Source organism: Thermobia domestica, unplaced genomic scaffold (assembly GCF_964235325.1).
Source record: "Thermobia domestica unplaced genomic scaffold, izTheDome1.hap1.1 HAP1_SCAFFOLD_246, whole genome shotgun sequence".
Lineage (NCBI taxonomy): Eukaryota > Metazoa > Arthropoda > Insecta > Zygentoma > Lepismatidae > Thermobia > Thermobia domestica.
The window spans coordinates 50365-71233 of NW_027655965.1; the positions used below are offsets into that span (position 1 = coordinate 50365).

A 20869-nucleotide genomic window follows, 5' to 3' on the forward strand; every position below is an offset into this window, starting at 1 on the left:
AGAAATTCAGAGGTGTTATGTCCGGTGATCGCGGAAGACAGTTTATGAGACTATCACGGCTGATTCATCTTCCCGAAAATGTTGTATCCAAATAGGCAAGGACATCTAACCCCAATGAGGTTGAAAAATGACCTATCTTGTTGGAAAATTAAGTCTAGATGTCCTGAATCTGTGACACAACAAATAACTGCAATATATCAACATAGATATTGGTTGTGGTCGTCTTTTCACTGAAGAAAAAAAGGTCCTATGATTTTATTGTATTTATATAAGACCTCACCATACGTTCAGTTTAGGGCTGTCTTTGACATTCTCAAAAACAGTATGGGTATTCTTGGACCTCGGGATCCTAAAATTGTGTCGGTTGACAACACTATTAAAATAAAATGTGGCCTCATCTTAGAAAATGACACGTTTCTGACAGTCAACACCTTCCTCAATCTCAGACAGCATGGCAACAGCAAAGTCATAGCGAGGACTGTAATCCGCTGATTGTAGAGACTGAACGATCTGAACTCTGTACACGCGGAAATTTTTATGTAGGATGCGGTGCAATGATATCTTAGGAACCTGCCAACTCACGTGAGGCTCTGCGAACTTACCTCTTGGGACTTCTCACGAAGACCTCTCTGATTGTCTGAATTGTCTGTGCACTCGGTCCAGGCCTGCCTGTTCTAGGAAGATCACTGACGCTGCCTGTTTCCTTAAACTTAGCATACCACATCTTAATGCTTTTAACATCTGGTGGTTGTCTATGGTTGTCTGGAATTGTCTCTGGACTGTTTTTGGTGACTGTGTCTCATTATACTAGAGGACACAATGGGCTTTCTCCTGGTTTGAGTTTGAGATTCCACAGTTGTTACTCACTGGACCCCGTAATAAACAAAATAACAGTAAGTACACAAAAACTTGAATATGTTAAAATGCAATTCAAGATAGAAAAAAAACATTTGTCTATGTGTTATATTTTATGCCTTATGAATGTTTGTAAGCAAGGAAAGAATTCTTGACACCAGGTATATTGTGGCGATTTAAGGGAAACTTAATCTACACTAGCAAATTATGAAGATAATGCAATTTAATGACGATTGGATTGCAACGTAGATTGTCTTAATTCAACTAAATTGTTTGATGAAAATGGATAGTAACTATGCTGGACGTCCTTTCCTGTTTATTATTTGGGCTTCCACTTTGCATTCGATCGAATTTATTACGAGTTGTCATATTAGTTGTTAAGAAATTTTAATATCCGTCATTGGTACTTCGGAACGGAAAAAGATTGGTTGTAAAATCTCTTAATACCCATAATAACTGGAACTCATATTAACAACCGAGTTTATAAGCCTTGAATTAATTTGATGCCATATGATGTAGAATAACCTATTGATTTTCAATCAAGACCACTTCCTGTCAAGCAATCTCTTTCCGTGGTCATAAACAAAGCGCAAGGACAAACATTTGAACATTCCCACATACTGTATATTTACCAAAACCAATTTTTGCAAACGGACAAAAAATGCATTATTTTGAATTAGATCTAAATCTCGGTGTGATATTAACATATCTAGTCTATCAAATGACTTAATGACAAGCATACGCACTTTCTGTTCAACTTCTAGCTACTGTTTATATCAGGTTGTGTAAACAGAATTGAGTCTTTGGCGGTCGAAATCGAGAATACATTTATTGTTATTTGAGAATAATACTAGAAACCACTTATCATCATTTTGTTCTGTGATTTTCTAATACATCCTGGAAATAACATAAAAATGTCGCCATAAAACTTTTGTGGTTTCTGGTCCAAGAATTGTGATACATGGTTTCCACAGAACTCTTTTAAAACTAATTTAACATTTTTCAGGGAATTCTGCAGACAGCGAACCGAGTATTAATCTGACGGTGTCAGGTTCGAGCTATACGGTTGATACATTGAAATCTCCCAGCCAAATTCCAGCAATTTCTAATTTGCCGTTAAAAATGTCTGAGCTCTGGGGTTGTCATCTTATAGTATACAACACTTTTTCCGTTGATCAGTTCCAGCCATTTCTTTTGAATTACTAAATGCACTCGTGCTAATTGTCCATAGTACAGAGCCGAGTCCATCGTTCTTCCCGGCAGCAGCAGGTCGTAGATGTACGATGCCCTTCCAATCCCAATAAACGCGCAACGTAACTTTCCTGGGCGTCAGTGTGGGATTTGCCTCTAGTTATGGATAATCTTCTCGCTTCTTCCATGATCTTTTTTCGCACATTGTTGTTGTAGAATTAACATCGTGATTAACCGCCTCAGAAATGGCTCGAGTTTGTTACATTTCAGTAGACATTCACACATGGAAATCCGATGGACAAAATGTTTTCGAATCAGATCATAAAGTACCCAAACGTCGAGTTTTTCTTTGTAGCAAGTTTTCTCCAAATAGTGTAACACTGTTTGGTGATGAATGATTAGGTCATTGGGGATATCATGACTCCTTATATGCTGGTCTTACTCGATGTTTCCTGAATATCACCCTCTTTTGCTCTGATGGGTTGTCTACTACGAGGAGGCACTTTGGACATCAAGATTTACGGAACGAAAGTGATTGAACTATCTTTTGGCTGTTGGTTTTGATAACGTAGATTTTCGGAACGAAAGCGATTGAACTATCTTTTGGCTGTTGGTTTTGATACGCAGATTTACGGAACGAAAGCGATTGAACTATCTTTTGGCTGTTGGTTTTGATAACGTAGATTTACGGAACGAAAGCGATCGAACTATCTTTTGGCTGCTGGTTTTGATAACGTAGATTTACGGAACGAAAGCGATTGAACTATCTTTTGGCTGTTGGTTTTGATAACGTAGATTTAGGGACCGAAAGTGATTGAACTATCTTTTGGCTGTTGGTTTTGATAACGTAGATTTTCGGAACGAAAGCGATTGAACTATCTTTTGGCTGTTGGTTTTGATACGCAGATTTACGGAACGAAAGCGATTGAACTATCTTTTGGCTGTTGGTTTTGATAACGTAGATTTACGGAACGAAAGCGATCGAACTATCTTTTGGCTGCTGGTTTTGATAACGTAGATTTACGGAACGAAAGCGATTGAACTATCTTTTGGCTGTTGGTTTTGATAACGTAGATTTAGGGACCGAAAGTGATTGAACTATCTTTTGGCTGTTGGTTTTGATAACGTAGATTTTCGGAACGAAAGCGATTGAACTATCTTTTGGCTGTTGGTTTTGATAACGTAGATTTATGGAAGGAAAGCGATTGAACTGTCTTTTGGCCGTTGGTTTTGATAACGTATTCTGCTCTTTAAACAGTACAAATTTCTTCACGTACCTGTACAGCATTTGTTCCTTTGGCGAAATAAAGTTATGAAATATAGGGAAGTTTTGTGGAAAGTTAGCTCATCTTCACGATGCAATATATTACGTCTTATTTATGAAAACTCATGTTTTGCACATCTAGGCCTACTAGTTTTTACTGTAGCTGGCAAATAACGTTATGTCTGATCCGTTGTGACATATACTCTGAGATTGGGGACCCTGATGCTATCTCGTAACCAAAGGGTTGAATACTTTTTACAGACTTGATATGTTTTGAATCCCATGTCATGTTGTTGTTTCCCATCGTTCCCAATAGTCAAATTGTTATCTTTATCATGTGAATGCTTTTTTGTTTGTTTTGATGTATAGCCTTAATTTCAGCAGAGAAGTTGTATAAGACGTGGACCTTGAGCGTAACGTGGGATCCGAACCACAGAGCTCCTGACGGGGATCGAACCCGGGCCTCTCACGTGAAAAGCGCGAACTCTAACTACCTAGCTACGAAGGAGCTCTATCGTGAGAATGCAAGATACTTCTAAAAGTAATAAAAGAACATGAATTTTAACATCTGTTTCTACAAACTTGAGTTCAGAGGCTTTCAAAATGATCTGGGTAGTCTATTTAATATTATCTATTTAATGATGCTGTATTAACACGACCAAAAATTTGTTTCTTTTCTATGAAACACTTTTGTTATGTAAATTTTGGGTAGAAAGCCACATTTAAAAGCTATTGTTGCTTTCATAGATATTGTTAAGTCTAACACCTTTTTGTCAAATGTTCAAGCTCACTCATCGCCAACTTGGTAGGATTTCATAGGACGGGGAACGAACTTCTGTTCATAGATGTACAAATAATGTTTTTTTCAGTGTACGTATAACAGTTAATTCGTTCAATACCTAATTACGAATATTTAACCTCTTCAGAGTGTAGCGTATGAGTTAAAAACAATGCGCTATGCTTTCGCTTTTTTCTTTTTAACTTGGTAGACGTAATTATGAATCATACATTTTTGTGTTTTTATTTACCAAGAAATCATATGCTGTAAGTTAAGATGAAACAAAGTTGTATGAAGCATATATGATTACACTTTAATTTCAACTAGGAAAAGCTGCTGACATCACTAAGCCAATTTATTTACACGTTATTCGATGAGTGCTTGAGGGCTCCTTCCAATGAAATTTCAGTTTGCCAAGCATGCTATAATGTCTAAAAGATGGATTTCTTGTCAGAAGTTATTTGTGTAGGACTTTTAATGAACACTTTTTTTTTCTTCCATTTCTTCAGAATATGTTATTTGAATTGTTAATTACGTATTTTTTGTTTCATTTTCATTTAGGTATAGAGGATGTTCACAGGTCCGGAAGAATCGCGAGTTTGATCGGAATTGAAGGTGGTCACTCCATCGGTAACAGCTTAGCAGTTCTTCGGATGTTTTACCAACTAGGCGTAAGATATATGACGTTAACCCATAGCTGCAATACACCTTGGTGAGTCACTTCTTAGTTATTATTTATAATGATTTTTAAATGTAGTAGCGAAAATTTATCACGATAGAAATGAAAATTTCCTTCGTCTATCAAAACGAAAATTCGAAAATAAAAATTACTTTTTGTTACATCTATATTATTTAATTGTTTATTTATTTAAGAAAATTCCACAAATAGTGTGTTAGACAAATTGAACACTTATTAACCGTATCAATAACAAGAATAATAAGTTCAAGAAAATTGATCAAGGACGAACCCTAGTCTATGCCTGTTCTAAATTTTGTATTTTAAAGTATATATTTACAAACAAAGAAAAACTTATAGGCGACAACATAGAGTTACTCCTTTTTTCATGGGGACCGCGGTGGCTCAGTGGTCGAGTGTTCACCTCTGGTGCTTAGGTCCCTGGTTCGATCCCAACTCGTGCCAAGTGAATTTTGTGGTGGACAAACACCGTTTGCGTGGGTTTCCTCTGGTTTCTCTCGTTTCCTCCCACTTTCTTCATCCCACCATTTCATTCATTTCTCATCATCATCGTTAGCTAAGCCGGCATATGCGTGGGACGTAAAACTCAAAGATTTTTTCCTTTTCTCATAGCCAGCGGTCTTTAGGTTTGAGATGAGATGAATCTATGGAATCTATGGATGGGAGTTCTCAGTAGCACAGGGATATTCCCGCCAAAAACCTCCGAATTATTTTAGTGAGTGTTCGTGCATGTACGTACGTAGTAAGAAATAGAGACGATTTTGTTAAATGTATACAGTGTGATATTTGGTCTCATGATGTGTGTACCCAATTTATCAATTAAACTTGGCTCAAGAATATCTAGCAATCTCCGTAGACAATTACATTGTTTCGTCCTTTCAGTTTTGTTGAATTGAAGAGATTTAACAAGAATAATTGAATTACGAGTATGTATGATGCAATTACCACATGTCAGAATCATAACTTGATGATCACGCACAGATCTCACGCAGTAATTATAATATTTCTTTTTCTTGTTGATAATCCCAACAATCCACACAATATTACTCTGTATTAGAATAGTAAATAATCAGAAATATAATTTTGAAGTGCAATTTGATTCCCATCTGAATATGGGCAGCCCGCAAAAGGTAACGTCTTTACTTGAGCCATGAGTATCTATTTATTTGTAGTTGCATATCGAGATGGGTAACAGATATTTATTTATTGATGTTATTGGCTGGATACAATATAAAATCACAGAACAATACAAAGTAAAACAAGAAAAAATGTAGGCCTATCTTATAACAAGCAATGAACTGCTGAAAAGGTTCCTTGACTTCATGGTAATGGTTCAGAGAAGAAATCCATGAGAATGGTGAATTTGCTGAGCAGATCTGGAGCAGCTTTCAGCTTTGGCATGTAGGTGCTTAGCGTGTGTATTATGTTGGTCAAGTTTAAATCCTTCAAAAGTTGAAGATGTTTTTTAATAGTTTGGATGATGTTTTCAGTGGATGAATTATCAGCAGGGGACTTTTTAGGTTTTGAAGCTTCGATTGTGCATGATATTGTAGGTGTAGATCTTGAAGCAGCTGTAGCAGTGATGTCTTGAAGAGGGGCTGAATGTGAGATTGTGCTTGCTGCTGTTGTTTTTCTTTTTTCTTGTAGAATTTGTTGTATTAGCAGACATCCGGAATAATTAGCAGATTGAACGCCTTTATAGTTGACACATTTAGCTGGTGTGTTTCTAGTCTTCTTTTCGCATTGGTACGTAAAATGAAAGCCGGTGCACTTAACGCACCGAGGCAGAGCTTGGCAAGTGTCTTGCGGACGCCCAAATCTTTGGCATTTAAAGCATTGCAAGTAATGTTTCTTTTGTAATGGTTCTATGCAAACTTTCATGTGTATCAATAAGTCTTCTTGGAAGATTCTAGTAGCTTGTAGAGTCTTCTTCAATGTAATCAAGAATAGTGGGATGAGGACTTTCTCTTTCCCGCCTTCACGAGTCTGGGTTCGCATTTGTGAAACGGAGAGTATTGGGTAATCTTTCTCTTTGAGTGCTGTTGTGATGTTCAATGTTAGTATCAATTGGAAGATGACGAATAACCGCTTTAATATTCAGAGTTTTGTTCTTAATCTCGGTGGCATATTGTAGTTTGTTGTAGGAACAAAAGTTTTGCACGAATTCGTAATATTTGCACTTAATTTTTGTGTATCCTTTCATTAATAGGAAAGTGCCTTCTTTGTTACAATCTTAAATTATTAATTGTTGTAAATTATAGCCCTTGGTAGGCGGGCAATTACATATGTATCTCCAAGTTTTGGTGACGTCTGAGCTACAGTGTTTCATGTCGTCTATTGTCTTATCCTTCCCAAGTTCAGTGCTTGCAGTGGAAGCTTTGTCTATGTTATCTATAGCTTTTCAAAGGATCTCATGAGTATTTGATGTTGGTATAGGCACAGGCGTCTGTGACGGTCTTAGCTTTCTTCTTGATTTCGGTGGCTTATTGTAGTTGGTTGTAAGATCAAATGTTTTGCACGAATGTGTAATCTTGGAGATCACCACTAAAATTCCATCTTGGGAAAACAACAGAAAGAAGTAGAAAAAGAAAGGCTCAGAGATGTGAACAGAAACAAGTAAAATAACATAAATATTTATCGTTTTCTGTCTCGAGTACTGTTTTCAATGAGATTGCTGGATTATCAAAAATAAAAGTATAATATCAAAAACAAAGAGAACAATGAAAACCCTGAAATCTAATTTCATTGTTTCAGTAACATAAGTGAAGTGGTACATAATATTCCACTTTCTTTACTGTAATTTTGTCAAGATTTGAGTGGTATCTGTTGATTAAATCTTCTATAAAAATATCAAGCTATATTATTGATAAAACTATCAAGAACTAATTGAAGTGTATTTCTGTCATTCGTCTCACCCGACAATTTCTCACCCGTTTGTTTATTTCTTCTAACGGCAACACGTAAAATTAGTCCTATTTTAATGAAACACAAATTGTAACTATCCTCAACCTATGAAATAAGTTCAAATTGGCCAAGAATAAAGTGATAACAAGATGTAAAAAGCATCCAACGTGGCGAGTTTATACTGTACTATGTAGTCCCCTATATACGCAGATGGTTGTAAAAATAATTTAAACACCAGAAGAAATGCAAATTATCTGATTAATATGTCCCATCATTAGTCTGAAGAACAGCACTGATTTGTCGTGACATGCAAGTCATGAACTGGGAATCTGTCAGTGTTATCCTTGAAATCCACATGTCCACGTGGTGCTACGTGGATGGAAGAGGTTAAGCGGGACTGTTCCTACCTTCACACTACACATGATACGTTTTCTTGTTCCATTACATACATTTGCACCTTTTCCTCTGTACTGTTTTCTATTATGTATAAACCCTTCCCTCAATTTTTATCTCTTTATGCCTTGTCACTGAACTTGTTTCATTCTTTGAACTTATCCAACTTGGATCTTACCTTGATTTTTACGCTTTCTTTCCCGATTGTGACATTTAATTTTCCGTCCTTTTATCTTATCATCTTTTTTTACTTTGTATGTTTTATCTCACATTTTCCTACTTATTATTTTAAACTTTTTGTACTTATCGCACTTTTTACATTGTGCATTTGTGTAAATTGTCGGTAAGTCTTAAGCAAGACGTTTGACAACGTACAGTAAGGCAAATGCGTACAGCACCGGGCCCTAAGGTTTTTCCGGGTCCATGAGATAAGTAAATGGTACATCATGAAGGTAATGCAATCATATTAATGTTAGACATGTATTAGAAAAACATACAGTAAAAACGTACTACAGAAATTAAGAGCATATATTTTTTTAAATGAGAAACAAATTCAAATTCACAAACTACGAAAAATGTTACCCAGTACTAGTCAAAAATAAATAAATAAATAAATAAAACTGGTTCTATTACGTGCAAGGAATGAAAAGAAATATGAACTTCAAAACATGTCTAAAGGCATTACTAAATATATTTAAGTAACTAACTAACTGACTCTATGGCCTATGGAACTCGGAAGTTCAATGCCGCGTTCACAAAAGCTCTCCACTGACCTATTCTCAGCCAACTGGATCCAGTTTCTACTTTGTATCCCTATCTCTGAGAGATCCATCTTAATATTGTCCTCCCATCTGCGCCTAGGTCTTCTTAATGATCGTTTTCCGATTGGTCTTCCAATTAAGATTTTGAAAGTGTTCCTACTGTCTTTCATTCTGGGTACATGACTTGCCCACCTGAGCCTCCTAGACTTGATCACCCTAACAATGTTTGTTAAACCGTATAAATTATGTAGTTCCTCGTTGTGAAGTTTACGCCATTCCCCATTCCCATTCCTCTGGGTCCGAATATTCGTCTAAGGACCTTGTTCTCAAATACTTTAAGTCTATGTTCTTCCTTCAGTGTAAGGGACCATGTTTCGCAACCATACAGAACAACAGGTATGATTATCGTCTTGTAGATTTTAAGCTTATAATTCTTCGACTTAATTCGCGACGACCAAAGATTTTAAACTGAATAATAAGAAGAATTTCCTGCTTTTAATCGAGATTTAATTTCTTCGTGATTATGGTATTTGTCTGTTAATATTGATTATAGATATCTGAAAATATCCACTTTATCAAAAGTATTATTTGATATTTTAACGCATCCATAATGCGTTAATGGATCTACGTTATATCCATTTTAACGATCCCGATGAACTTCCATGTATTTAGTTTTTCTCTGCATTAGAGTAAATTTAAGTAAATAACAAAAATCCTGTATTGTCGTTTCAAAAACAATAATACAAGCAAATAAATATAAACCTATAATCTCAGTACTGCACAAAGAATATGAAAATATAAATTAATCTCTACATAAACAAGCACTAGACCTACTTGGAGAGATCACATGTGTAATAGTAAACATTCTCTTGGCCTATGCATTCAATATGAGCCCATCCCTGACACAAAAAACACTGCACCCATTTTCGTTTACGGTCTTGGAGCAAAGCATGCAGTAATGGCAATGATCGTTGACCCATTATTGCTCTCCTCTTCGCCACCAGCGTGAAAATTCAATGTTTTTGAAATTGTCTTCTTACTTTTCTTTGCACTTGTTTGTTTTCTTTCATCGGCAGCCTTTTCGTTGAGTTGTTATCGTCCACTAGAAACTGTGCACTCTTGAATTTTGTTTCTTTTATTAAGTGTTCTTATATTACTTTGTTTTCTGTGAAGTTTCTTTTCTGATCTTTTCTTGTACGGAGTTAAAGTTAAAATTTGGCTGGTTTGACTTTCGTTTTTTCTCATCTCTAACCTGCTATTTGATTCACTTGTGAATAGGGAGAACTCTTCAGTTACTGTCAGAAATTGTCTTGAAGTTCACAACATACTGTGACTAAATGAAGAAATTTCTGGAGCTGAGCGAGAAATTTTGGTAACAGAACAGTGTATCATACCCCATGAATTTGGTAAAGTTGTTTCTGAAGATGTTACTGGAATGAGAAAAGGTGACTTTCGGAAATTGGAGTTTTGATTGACACAGAAATGTGTTGATCGAAGAAAATCCAATTCAGTAAAAACATTTCTATTCAATGGGTAGAACCATTTGCAGTTAAAGGTTGATCTTACTAGGTCTATTCTGCAAATGATGGTGAACGCTTTGTTTACCAAAGCAGCCACGTCTTTTAATGAAATTTTCAAGGGATCATACTTTCTCATCCATAAAGAACAAGCCTCGTTGTAGTCTTTTGTAAATGCTGTTTCATTATAGCTCGAATGGTTGTAATCTAAGTATCGTCTGATGGGGGTAGGCTAATCATATGAATGTTGTTCTCCTTAGCATACAAAAAAACAGAAGGTCTTTGTGGGAAGTGTGTCTCTCAGCAATCAGTGGGCATAATCTTCTTTTATTAGGTTCACTTCCACGATTGATATTTCAAGATATTTCCGAAAACTCATAGCTGTTGTCCATCCATTTTCTTCAACAATGAGAACACTCTTCTCAGGTGCTCTTGCTTCAGATATCCTTTATCATGGAAATACAAACAAAGGGGAAAAGAACTAAATTGTCAATTGCATCAATCGTGAGTCGTATTCTGATGTTTCTCCTGAAGTAATTTTTCTGACCTGTTTTATTCCTTTCTGAGACAGAACTTGAGCTGTATTATCATGAACGACCGACACTCCAATCTCATCACAGTTAAATATTTTAGAGGGCTCAAAATTGTGTTTTGTAAGCAACCCTTGATATTTGTCAAAAGAAATAAATCTAGTTAATTTTTACTAAATTAGAGAGCTCTCTGCACACTTGTCGAGTGTGGAATGCTCAGCATGATGAGGTTTCATGAAATTATAGTAGAATTTATGTCCAGCATATCTCTTTGTATTTATTATGTTGATAATTAATTTTGAGGTGCTCTGCTGAATCGAAGATAAATTTCAAAAACTCATTTTTTTCATCAGCTGCAAATGGTTATCCAAGTTCTTTAAATGATTAGCAAGCTGCATCTCTATTTCTTTTAAAAACGTTTTATCAATCAGCACATTACCGGAGAATGTATTCCCAATTTTCAAGTCTCTCAATCAATTAGCTAGAGTGCTCTTGGGCATCACAAAATGACGTGCTGCCACCGTCAGACTCATTTAACCTATCATGACTGCTTGAGTTGCCTTCCTCAAATCCTCTTCCACCCACTTTTTTCTTTCCATCTTGATAGCATATGCCTGGAAACAACAAGAACGAGAAAGTTACAAACTTTCTGTAAGAAAAACATTGTGTACTTGTCCGGTACTGGAAAATTAACATATTAAACATATAATATCGGATCATGTAGTAACATTTTCCGTAATTTAATACTTGTTACGATACTTGGGTACACCAGACAATAAGACAAATCATATATGTAACAAGATGTTCCTATTTATCTATAAGACCGACACGTAGACAAAACTGTAAACTGAAATCTACCGTCATTACCAATATCTCACTCACCGTGTGCGTGGGTTTTCTCGGGGTTCTCCCGTTTCGTCACACTTAATTCATTCCACCATTGCATTTATTTCTCCTTATCCCTGTATCCTTTAGCCTAGGCGGCATACCCGTGGGACGTAAAACTTTCATTTCAGATTCCATTTCATTTTTTTCAATATTTCGCTTCACAATGGACTGACACAATTCAAAACTTGCTGACTTCTACCTTTCACAATGGTGATGATAACTAATACGGGTAGGCCGTCTTTTGGACAAGAACTGTAATATTATCATCGGGTAGTGTGTGCACTTCCCTTATTTTGCGTTGTGTATGTGCTGCTTCACAGAAAAAGAAGTTATGAATTGTTTGCTGAGGAATTGATATTTTACCGATCTTCATGGAGTGAAAGAATGAAGAATGGATATTTCCTTCGGATTCTCAGATCCAGAACTGATCATATGGGTTTAATAATGTTGCAATCTGGGGATTGGATATACCAAAGGAAGCGTTGTATTAAATCCAGATGATTACGGAACTAAGCTTCAATAGTCCCAGCAGTATAAATGTCCACATTTCCATCTTAAAAATAGCCTTATTGTTCGGAAATAACTTCTGGGCCATAGGATGACATGGTTACCTAAAATACCTATATAATCACGGGTTTAATGAGTCCAATATGTGGAATCCCTGAACCCATGAAGTGTGAAGAAATCATGGCTATAGCATTACAGAACCGACGCTGTTTGACATGAATAGGAGGAGACCATTTAAAGTACAGTAGAGCGTCGATTATCCGAACGTCGGTCAACCGAACGACCGCTTAACCGAACTGTGTACTCGAAACTTGGTTTGAAGCCCAAGATGAAAGTGACCACTTTCAGATATCTGTAATGAAAAAAGTACGTGACTTAGCTGCTCGTAAGCGTGTAGGCTTGCTTAGACAGACCAAAATAAAGGATTTTTTAAACGTTAATTTTGTGTACTGTGTGTATTGTTCATGCAAAATGCGTATGTAATATGTAAATATTTTTGTTTAATAAACTGTACCACATACTATATATTCCTACTAAAGTTGCCTTTGTACGTTACTTTGTAATACTTAAAGAGATGCCTGTTTTTATGAATAAATTTACTGTACAGTACTTCTTTTTGGCAAATAAACATGTACAGTTCGATTATCCGAACAAACCAGTTTTCCGAACACCCATGTCCCCCAATTACTTCGGAAAATCGACGCTCTACTGTATAAGTTTATTTGGATGACTGGCATCGTGGATAAATATGCCTGTTGTATGAAATAATGTGAAAAAGGACACATTAGACCATATTATTGACGGTCACTTTTACTTGTATTCGAAACTTTTTTTTTTTTTTGCCCAAAAGCGTTGTTGATGGGGCCAAAGGTTGGAAATTTTAACCCGTCTGCGGATTACTGTGCCAATTGTTGGTTTAACTCTGCAGTTACTTTTGGAGCATTTACCCCACGATCCTTGGTGACAATCTTCTTCAATGCTCAGAAATGAAATGAATTTAAAATTTTAGGTTTATGTCCCTCGTTTATGCCCTGTAGGCTAAAGGAGATGGTGATGATAAGAAAGAATGAAACGGTGGTATGAAGAAAGTGGAAGGAAAGAGGAGAACCACGATAAAACCCACACACGGGGTGTTTTTCTACCACAAAACCCATTTTGCACGGGCTTGGATCGAACTAGAGACTTCAAGTGCCAAAGGTGAATGCTCTACGACTACATATTCAATGCTGGGGGCGCGGTGGCTCAGTGGTAGAGCGTTCACCTCTGGTGCTTGGGGTCCCGGGTTCGATCCCAGCCCCCGCCAAGTGAACTTTGTGGTGGACAAACATCGTGCTCGTGGGTTTTCTCGGGGTTCTCCCGTTTCCTCCCACTTTCTTCATTCCACCATTTCACTCATCTCTCATCATCACCGTCTCCTTTAGCCTAACCGGCATAACCGTGGGACGTAAAACTCAAAGATTTTTACATATTCAATGCTCAGAGATCCCTGTCATTGAGGCTTCTCTGCCGTTCACTAAATTCTTCGTCGAAGTTGTTTCCTATGAGTTCTGTAAATTCTTATCACTTTGGGTATTGTTCCTTCCAATGCATCTGACAGCACTTGAAAGATCAGAAGTTTCTCATTTTGACCACCACCGCTTGTGATCTTGCTGTCTGATGTACTACAGACGATCACATACTTCACAAGCAACAACGGCTAACGCTCCACATGCACGCCAGTATTACACTCTCACGCATTTTAGGTGTTGCACGTATTATTGACAATCATTTATATACAAAACAATTTTCTTTATAACTTATTTAAAAATTATGCCTTTTGGATACAATAATTCTGTTTTTATATTGTTTAGAGATTCTTGACATATCCTTTAGAGAATGCGATTGAAATCGGTTAAATATAACTGGTAAATGAAAGTGAGTTCCCCGAACTAAGAAGTTTCCTTATATAAATAATATGATAAGAAAATCATTTACCCAAATATCTATCGTAACAATTATTCAATTTTGATGCAATGTAACGCAATTTCCTTTCTCAATTATCTCCACTAATTCCAGTTAAAATCTCTCAAGTATAAAATGATATTGCTAAATTCTTACAAACCCATTATTTAAAAAGTGTGTATATGACGATAATTTTTGAACACAAACGTATTCGATTTTAATCCGAGATGTTATGTATTTTCTTTGAGTCCTTGCTGATAGGAATTACACATTTGTCTAAAGTGAACAGTGAGAGCTATCTCTTGTCAGGAATTAAAAAGTATGTTCCCGGAATAAGCGAGTAAATTTTCCTCAGCCAATTTTGGAAAGTATGTCCTAAGAATGGTTTTGTAAATATTTTTCAATTTTTATTCAGTATGCCACATACACTCTTCGAGGTTTCTCCATAATCCTTACTACTTGATGTTGATACCAGTCAGGAATGAGAAATAAACTTTAGTTAAAAGTATTGGATTTTAATGCAATATTTGCGTACATTTTTTCTAAAGCTTGGCAATGATTACCATCACTTGGAACAGTAATCTGTCAATAATGAGATACTAAATCTAGCATCTGCTTCCCGATCCCAACTAAAACAAAAAGTGTTTCGCAAAACTTCTGTGAAAATTTTCCGATTTTTTAAAAAAATAAAACGTAAGATTTTCTTTTGCGTTAGAACCTTACTCCTATTCTTATGGCTGAGAATAGTTAAAGGGTAGATGGTGAATTAATACCATCTTATGAAACCACATTAATAATAATTTTCCGTTTTAAAAAAAAGAAGTAAAAATTTCCTGATTTTGATGTAACATTGCTCGTGACATTCTTTCTAGTTCCCCAATGGAGCCCACTGATTTTGATTAGCATCAGTCAAGAGAAAAGGGGCAAGTTATCCCCCATATCCGCCCGTTTAGAGCGTATTGCGGAGTACCCTTTGTAAAATAATAATAATAATAATAATAATAATAATAATAATAATAATAATAATAATAATAATAATAATAATAATAATAATAATAATAAAGTTACGTTTTAAAATGAAACATTTCGCGAGTGATGTTTTTCTTCTTTGAAACTTAAGAATTAATCGTCTTAGTTAGGATTGGATATGATAAAAAAATAAGCCATTTAAATATACCCGTCTTATCAATGTATATTTTTAATTTCTTTTTCAACTTTTTAAAAAAATCTTCCGCTTGCTTCTACAACGCATGGCATTTCTAAGTACTTAAATTTAGAACTACAACTTACCTGACTGCGAAACTATTAAAGCAATTAGAAAGTTCCTTTTCTCCTTCATATTTTCTCATTGCACTGATGAAGTGATGTTTGTTAAACTTTCAAAACACCAAGAAAAGCACTTAGAAGTTGAATGAATTTTGTACCTTATGAACTGATTCATTAAATGGGTGTACAAAATTGATTACAATGTCAAAACACTACAACACCTCTAACTTTCATATTTAAGTAGTGTCGTGGCCGGTGAGAGGATGCTAAAAACTATTGCGGCCACTTATGAAATTATCCCACCACATAAAAGGATTAATTAGCGAAGCGTATCTCTACCGTTGGTTGCCCGAATTAAAATAAAAATGTAATTAAGAAATGGCCATGGAAAGGTCGTAGAATACCATTTACTTTAAGATGCACCTGACGGTTGAGCCGGCTCTCAGCTCAACAATTCAGTCCTTAAAATAACGAGTAGGTCCGTCATGTTCGAACAACATCCGACATCAAGAGGAGGCGGTTTGATCGAGAGAGAGAACAGGATACTAATGAGTGCCTATTTATAACAATATCAAAAATAATTAATTACTAAGGTTTTAGCACGTAGCACGTATTAATGAGAATATAAATTAGCCTTAATTTACGAGTGTCTCGCAGATATATGCCAGTGCGGCAGTGGCGGCTCAAGCAAGTTAACGTGAATCCCACAAGGAGGAGATTAATTTGAGAACTAAGATAAATAATAGCTAGGACTCGTGCAAAGAAATAGACATTAGTAGCGAGACGACAGCTTGGCTTAACTACAAGCATTCAGGCACTTTCTACACACAAATAATTAAGTCAAAACTAATACAATGTAGAACAGAATTATTAATAGAATTATATGGACCTCGAATATGTAGTTCAAAAAAGAGGGTCAGGCTTTGGCTATGCTTGCTCAATCAAAAGAAATGCTCATTTCATTAGCGGCTTAGATAGATTAGCCTAATAATAATTTGGTAAATGAAATAATAGAACGGAATAGATATTAATCGCTAATAACCCAAGTTGTTAGAACCACTTATGTAAGAACAATCTTTGAAATAAAATGTTGGGTGCGCAAAGCAGTACGTGATTCTGACAGTCAGTGCGACGAGTTAAGACTCACCTCATAATTAAACACATACGGAGATTGGAGAATAATTTCAAGTGGGCTCTTTTCGTCTCGTCGTGCCGGATATAAGTCCAAGTCGAGCGTGGCGTGGCAAAAGAGATGTTTCAATGCAACCAAAAGTTCCCAGGATGCGTCTGAAGAGGTTCGAGCGGTAAAACCTGGAGGACGCTACCTATTCCTTCGAAGATTGAAGTCCTTTCTCCAACCGGAATTTCCATGAGCGAATATCGAGATTGAACTGGAGTCGCAGGGCGCACAAGATGGTAGTGGTCCACAAAATTTCTCAGATACCAAGATGGCGAAGCACTAGGTCCTTATCAGGTGTGAAAGGAGTTGTGGTTCACAAGGAGATCAAAGTAACAAGACAGATGTTCGTAATTGATTTACGTCGGCGAGTGGCTTCTTCGGAGATAATTTATAAGAGAATTTATGGTACGCGAGGCAATAACTTGAGGGGTTTAGTCAGGCGTTAGAAATGACTGTAACGCCGAATTCGACGTGGTATAAGTTTTATTAGGTGTTGCTTGTGTACAGCATAGAGGAGTTTTGAATAAGTAGATATTTCGTACAGCAGTGGTAAGATTAGATGACGCCTAAAATTGCAGTGGCGTATGCATGAAATCTGAAGGGTCAGAATGTAATCAATCTTGAAAGAGAAATAAGGACAGTTTAATGAAAGGATAGGAATTTAACTGCCTGCATGATGTATCAGTGATTTCACTAGAAGCAAAGTTCAGCGCAGTATAAGAGTTCTTGCTGGAATGCACACACACAAGTAAAGACGGTAGTTTCTTGAAGGAGAACTGGAATAACGAAGTTTTCCATACAAGCAGTATAGTAACACACACTGATAACTTACTAAGTTCTTCTCTCCGTGACTCTGACAAAGTCGGAGGAAAAACGCAAAGTCCGTCGGACGAAGGACAGAATCTTAGCCCAGAGAGTGAGTGGAGCGGAGCCCACTCGAAGGGGCGAAACGAAACGAAAGCAACTTGTAACTCCTGAAGTTACGTAGTAATTCCCCCGAAGGGCATCGAGCACGGGGTTCGTGCTTCGGCGACAACTTGATAATCCCTTCACGAAACAGGCTTGGGGAGCCTTTTTGTATTCAGGGAGTTTGGGCACACGTCACTCACGAGGGCGTATACTAAGGAGGTGTCTTTCCGAAAGGAAAACACTCGTGTGCAATAAACTAATTCGCGTTTAGATTGGATGCAAATTATCTAAACGACTATTTGGGGTGTTAACTAGAATATTCAAGCATTCGCGCTAATCCAAATAGTATAAAACTTGAGCGTCATCTATCACATAATATACCAAAAGTTAAAGGTTAATTTGATAACATCAAGAAATTCGTGATTTATCAGAATTTTATGAGTTTCATAATGATAGCAATAACACAAGTGTGCACGCTTAATTCATATAGTGTCAAAGTCAGGGCCGGATTTCCCAATAGGCCCGGGCCTATGGGCGCAAGCTTCCAGGGGGCGCACGGCCGAGAGAAAAAACATAAAAAAATATAGAAATAAAAATAAATAGCCATAACTTAACGTATTTCTTGAATTGATTTTAAAAAATCAGGCTAATAAATTATCCTGATTTTGAAGTTCATTGGAACAAATAATTGTTGGTAAAGTTAAACTATTTTTCAACTTTATGCATTAACTTCGTTACAACATTGATCTCAAACACGGGAGAACTGGCTGTAGGGATGTCGTTGAGCGGTACGCATCGTATTGCCACTGCCTCTAGGCTGGCTCGGCGCTACTGCTCGGAGTGATTAGGGGCGCACGCGCCGTGTGCGTGCCAATGTTCAAATCACTGCTCCACGGTTTTTAGGAAAGTAACTTTAAGCAGACTAGGTGGCGGAAAAAATTATTGGGCCTAGGGGCGCCAAAATGCTAAATCCGGCCCTGGTCAAAGTGAAGATTTTTAGCACCTAGAAATGTCAAGTTTGGTGTCAGAAAGTTAATTATACGTCTAGAAAGTTTTTAGTGAACATCTGGGCTTAAACAGATAACCATAGAAGTATTCAAAAGTAACACAAGACTTTCAGATAAGACACAAGGGTTGGATATTCACTCGCACATGCAGCGTTTCAAAGGTTATAGATTACAAACTCATGCCTGTTTCGATACAGCAAAGATGAGAGAAAAAGGTATGAGACGAAGTTCTTTTCCTCTTGTGAGACAAACAGATAACTTTAGATTTTCGTTCTAGCTAAGTTAACCCCACAGAAAGAATAAAAATATAAAGAAAGAAATTAAACAACGAACAAGACCTGCATTAATTAGATGACAATAGAGTAATTGAATTTTTTTTTAATATTAATGATTTTAAAGTAGCGAGAAAAGCAAAACGAATCCCGAAAAGGGGGTTACGGGTCGGCAACGGTACAGTAGTTTGGCGTGAACCTACCACATGTTGCAATCGAAACCTGCGTCGTGGAATTGAATTAAAAGGTTGTAGAATGCGTCCCAGAGAAATCGCATGGCCCGCTGCTTATGTAAAATTTTACGTCAGTGGTACTGTCTGCTAGAGGATCATCACGTACGTACAAGTATCTGTAACAAGCATATTCCATATATGTTACATTTGGTTCCTGTAAGTCCGGAGAATTAGTATCTCCGGCACTGACGACTTTAGTGGAGAATAAGGTGGCGGGAGTACCCCTCGTGGGTATCTAGACATGTTGTATTGTAGTATAGGTGAAGTATTACAAACCTATTGCATTGGGTAAACAAAAATAAATGCCTCCTCCAGTAAAATCTACTCTTTGCTTGCCCCTCCAAGAAATTTAAACTAGATTCGTTACTTGAAGAATGCTTGTGCGTAAGATTTTAAATTATAAGTTTTTTATTTTGCCTGTAAAACAATTTCTTCCGTCTTTTTCTTAAATTAATAAAATGAATAGTATTGCTGGAAACTCTTAAAATGTTTTACAAGTTAGAAAATATTGCGAAAACATTCAGTTAGAGGAAATTACTTCTCACGTACTGTTAACAACGCAACCTAACGATGTAACTTAGTATCTGGAAAGAAATTGCAATAAGTTGCGTTCTTATCTCTTATTAAACCAGCACCTCAACATTATGTTTGAAAATAATATGGTTTCAACTATCGTCTGTCCAAATGGTGATGGAACAGGAATAATAAAAGCAGAACTCCAAGGTTGTAAATTCTAATATGTCCTTTAAGGATATTTTGAACTATTAAAAAGAATGAGATGGTCAAATCTTCGTTTAAAAAACAATTCAAATGCATCAAAAGTTTGTGTAATAATCTTAGTTAGTTGGATAAGAGTTTAGCTTTCCTTTCAACACTGGGACTATACGAGACGAGAACCTGTAGTTTAATCTGCAGTGAGATCTGAACTATAAGTTACCACCGGGAATTGTAATGACCTTTTTTTGTGTGTGTGTGTCTTTCATGTTTTGTACTTACTTTTAATGAAAATCTCCTGCTTTGCAATTAAAATTGTTCTACGCTACTATGTGAAATCAAACATTTGTTTTTTATATGCAAATTCTGAATATTACGTGTCTTCCTTTCCCCCTAAAAATCGTAAAATTTTCTTTTTTTTCTGTGAGAAATCTCGCAACCCTACTTGCACGTTCCAGAATATGTGTTAGTGGCATTTCTCTGATGAAATGTGGTGTACAGAGCTGTCTGAAGGAAGGGCATAACGTCAAGTGAGGCTGTGATTTAGTAGTATTTGTCCCCAATAGTGAGGCTGTCCTCAATGAAATATAGCATTTGGATTTGTTTAAGTGCATAACACCAGGCACAAGAAATTCTGTAAGTAGTGGTCTTTGCTTTCAATAGTGAGGCTGCTCTCAATGAACTATCGCACTCGGATTGGTTTGAAGGAAGGGAATAACGCCAGGCACCAAAACTTCCGTGATGTATTGGGCTTTGTCCCCAATAGTGAATGTCCTCAATGAGTTGTACCTGAGATCATGTGCTATACCCACCAATTACACTTGAAGTTTAGTCAGTAATGCACGCAGACAACTTGTCTTCACCACGGTATCTTCTAATACTAGTCATACATCTCTGTTCACGACGATGCTCATAATACCATACGAGGATGTTCAGGGATATTTGTGTCCAGAGATGTTTATGGTTGTGGTTTAACGGAAGCTAACGCAGTTTTCGTGCCGCCGAATTACGGCCAACAGATGCTGCCAGGTCGTCGACACTGACAACCTCACACCTGTTAGC

At 36.7% G+C, this 20869-nt stretch overlaps 1 protein-coding gene across 1 annotated transcript in view; it reads left to right on the forward strand.

Moving 5' to 3' along the window:
- The window catches only part of LOC145676621 (dipeptidase 1-like), a gene marked incomplete at its 5' end in the record, with an annotated part of 261116 nt that overhangs the window by 49213 nt on the left and 191034 nt on the right, over nt 1-20869 (forward strand). The window contains one exon of the mRNA XM_081747455.1: nt 4650-4800. Coding sequence (XP_081603581.1) covers nt 4650-4800 — 151 coding nt within the window. The remainder of the gene's footprint in view (nt 1-4649; nt 4801-20869) is intronic.